The sequence below is a fragment of the Phalaenopsis equestris genome, unplaced genomic scaffold (assembly GCF_001263595.1).
Source record: "Phalaenopsis equestris unplaced genomic scaffold, ASM126359v1 Scaffold000203, whole genome shotgun sequence".
NCBI lineage: Eukaryota > Viridiplantae > Streptophyta > Magnoliopsida > Asparagales > Orchidaceae > Phalaenopsis > Phalaenopsis equestris.
The window spans coordinates 2,076,296-2,080,258 of record NW_018164645.1 but is presented as its reverse complement, the minus strand read 5'-3'; the positions used below and the strand labels follow the sequence as shown (position 1 = coordinate 2,080,258).

At 41.0% G+C, this 3,963-nt stretch overlaps 1 protein-coding gene across 1 annotated transcript; it reads right to left on the bottom strand.

Annotated features, from left to right (window-relative positions):
- Window positions 1–2,344: 2,344 nt before the first annotated feature.
- LOC110022918 (transcription factor PCL1-like) lies at window positions 2,345–3,531 on the bottom strand. Its single transcript, XM_020722077.1, has one exon. The coding sequence runs from the start codon at window positions 3,396–3,398 to the stop codon at window positions 2,376–2,378; it is 1,023 nt and encodes a 340-aa protein (XP_020577736.1). The 5' UTR covers window positions 3,399–3,531; the 3' UTR covers window positions 2,345–2,375.
- Between the last annotated feature and the right edge of the window lie 432 nt (window positions 3,532–3,963).

The following is a 3,963-nucleotide window of genomic DNA, read 5'->3' as shown; positions in this document are numbered from 1 at the left end:
TCACGTTCTTTGAATTTCGATCAACTAAAATTCTCTATAAATCTAATTTGTAATTAATGATAAATTTAATCTAATGTATATCAGTGATGATGTATTAGCTCACTTTGTTCTAAACTTGGCATCCAACTAGGCTCCTATTGTGCACGTCAAAACTAGTTTCAATTATAGCATTCTATCAAATAAAGTGATAATTGAGTAAAATGCCAGAATGTGAGCTAAGACAGAAATTTCAATGACAATCCAAACCATTGCAGATTTGTGGAAGCACCTCTTGATAAAAATGTAAGGACCAACATGCTTCGGAGGTTAATAATAAAATAAAATAAATTACTTCTAGTCTCTCACTAGCATGCTCATATATTTTGAATGAGATATTTTTTTTTTAATTTCGTGAGAGACCTGTATCACCCTCCAAAAGATTTCGAACAAGCACATTAGCAGTCCAATTCCATGATGATGTTGTCCCTAACGGTTCATTTAAGCCAGATGGTTATAGTTACAACAAAATAGATGGTCAATTTAGCGATTGCAGGAGTGATAGTAAAGGTTCCTTAGAAAAAAAATCACACTTAAAATATGCACAGCCTAACTATCTCAGGCCATGATTTGATCGAGTAATGCACATTTAGAAATCTAATTTTAGCAAATCAAGTGATGTTTATAAAAGACTGCAATGAGTATTGTTAGAAAACACAAGAATGAATGAAAATTATAAATTCAATGGTCCTATAGAAAACACACCATCAATTTTTGAAGATTACTATCCAGACGAGGCAGCGCATGTCAGGTTCATATGTTATTTTATCTTGTCTAGCATTCGTCAACAATATGATCTAAAACCCAAAGAGATTAGAGGTCGGGTTGAAACTAGTTTTAATGAAAAGTTGTAAAACATAAAAGCCTAGGATACAAGAAAAAAGGAGATCAGGGGAATCTCTCACTCTCACTTCGTTGCTCTCTCTTTTTCTCTCTCTTTTCTTCTACACCAAGATACACCGAAGAAGATAAACTTATAAGAGAAATAAACCCAATTTTTCTTCTGCCACAAGCCACCAAGAAGAAACCTAGAGAGAACAATATTTTTCTTCTTCCTTCTGCCGCAAGAAACTACCGCTTGCACTTATCTTCCTCTGCCCCGAAGAAACCTTCCTCCATCCCGAGAAAATCGAAGAACTCAAACCGTGACTTTTAAACCCAAGGAGAGTCATCTGAAGTTTTTATCACGAAGAAGAGGGAGCGAACAGATGCTTCACTTCACAAAAGAGGAAGACGAGAGTGGTTATTTGTGAAGAGGCGTGACTCTCCAAAGCAAAGTAACTGCCCAAGTATAGTGGGTCAGGCTCCACCATTTCTAACGCAAACCTGGTCCGAAGTTGCAGAAAAAATTTTCCGTGGATTCCTAAGCAGCACTTTTCGAGGCAACTTCGCGAAAATTTTAAGAAGATGTTGATAAGAATACACTAATATTAATAACTGAAGCAAGTAATTTGAGTTTGGTTAATATGTCATTGTGGGCCATGGTAGTCAATGTGTACTAAGTAGCAAATAAGTAGCTAAAGTGTCATAGTGTGTGATTTTTAGTTTATATAAACTTCAATTAAAGAGAATCGTGTAAAATCAAACGAAAGAATGAAGACAACTTTCTCTGTGATTCTATTGTTCCCTCTAAAAGTAAAGGGGGTTTTTATACATATAATGGGAAAGGAGATGTCAAAGACAGTAGATAAGATTCAATTAATAAGGTACATACAAATAAAATTGTATCTTCTCAAAAAAAGTAGGGATATTCATAGGAAACATCAAATTATGAAGCGGTTGTGCAAATTTCAATATTAACAGCTGAAACATTCAAATCCGATGGATCATTCCGATGGATCATGAGGAGTTTTTTAGGTAGGAAGAAAAATGATGTTTTTCGTGATGTGGGAACACGGTGATAACCAATGCAAGTCTAGATAATTAGCTTAGCATCTACAAATATGAAGCGCAAAGCACACAGAGCAATAGTCCATGCTCTTACCCGCATGATCGTTAGGAAAAAAAAAAGAGACTAAATAGGGGTGGAGAAAGTCGCAAATCTCAGGCATTTACAAAAGCAAGAAAATTCAACACAGAAATAAACCTGAAATGTAGGCATCTAATTACAGATAGTTTATAGAAGTGTCAATAGAACAATGTTAATTCAACCAGCAGCAATTCAAACCAGGAGTATTTCAAGAAAAAAATAAAACATCACATCTGAGATAAATGCGCCTCAAAATCAAGTTCGTAAAGAGGCAATTGTAGACAAGTCATAACAAAGAAAGAATCACGAGAGAGCTAAAATTATAAAACCATACCTCTATAAATAATCAAAATAAACCAGCAAAAAATATTTATTGCTTCTGTTTTTCTCCAGTTCTAATATTGTCATTGGGCGAAACATAAGTCTTAGAAACAACTGAAGCAAACTTGCTTCTGCCCGACCAATCAACGGGCGCATAAGATTGAAAAGAATCAAAACCGTTAAATAATTGGCCGCCTTGGCGATTATTAACGGGAACCAATCCATGAGCGTGGTGATGCGGAATGCTGTAAACCTGCATAGGGATCATTGCCGGCACGACATATGGCATCGGGTGCTGCATCGGCTGTTCTTGAAAGCTCTGCGGAGGCACTGGTGTCGACGCAAAGAGATGATCGGAGGTAGAGGGTCCTTCATCGGAGAGTCCCTGCATTCTCTTCACGTATAGCCTGTACTTCTGCAGGTGGCTGGCGACGTTCTCCCTAGTGAGACCATCCACGTTCATCAGCTGCATAATGGTTTTGGGCACGGCGTTCTTGATCCCAAGGTGAGCGACCACGTCCACGAATCTCTTGTGGAGCTGCGGCGTCCACACCAGCCGCGGCCGCTTTAGCATTCTGCCAGAGTTGTCATCAGCGGAGTTCTCCGCATGGAGGGAGGACGAATCGGCCTCAATTTCTGCCATCGTTGCCACCTCAGAAGCTCCCGCTCCGTCGTCAGGGCATAGGGTTGGCTTCTGTGAGTCAGAGGGTTCCTTGGGATCGGCTGCGGACAAGGGCTTGAGAGGGGAAACAATCTGAGAGGACTTGGCGAGATGCTGTTGGCGGCGCAGATTGGATGCAGTGTGCTGCGTAGCGCGGTGGATATCGAGCATAGTTTTGAGCTCCGGAGGGGTGATGCAGAAGGCGGAGGCTAGCAACGGCGAGACCAGCGGCTGCGACAGGGGAATAAGATCGTCGCCGCTCGGCAACCCTTCCACCCACTGCAGAACTTCAACGTCGTCTCCTTGCATTCCTCCCCCACCACCATCGCCGTCGTCGTCGTAAACGGGCGGCAAGCGGTCCAAATCTCTTTCGCCGAAATCCTCGTCGATCGCCGGAAGATCTCGATCCATCCAATTGGAGCGCGTAACCGGATTTGCTTCTAAAGATTAAATTCCACTGCAATTCGATCAGATTGGAGGAGCTTTATGGCTCCGAATCTCGGATGGCAGCAAAGATGAGCGGTAATTACCTTATATTATTAAAATAAGGCAACAAGATATTTTAGCAGTGGAAAGAAAAGCCAAAAAGATCAGACGGTCTCCCCGTCCAAATTGCCACGTGGATATTCTGGATTCGTCTGACCTTTTAACTTATAATAAAGGGCAGAAGGTAAAGGCGGCACGGAATATGCAACGTACGATCGGATGACATCCACGTCTGCATATCGGACGGCAAGAAGAGTTCTGCGGATTGTCAATATTAAATAAAATAAACAAATTCGGCTCTCGTGGGCTAAACCCAGCCCGATTGGCTTTCTTAGCGAAATAATAAAAAATAAATTACATTTATAATAGGCGATTCCTATTGGACAGAATGCATGTTCGCTGTTGGGTTGATCAGCGAAGGGGTGGCTTGTATTTTATTTTGGCGGCAGGCAACTAGTCGAATATATTTGACAGAGGGCCCACATCCCCC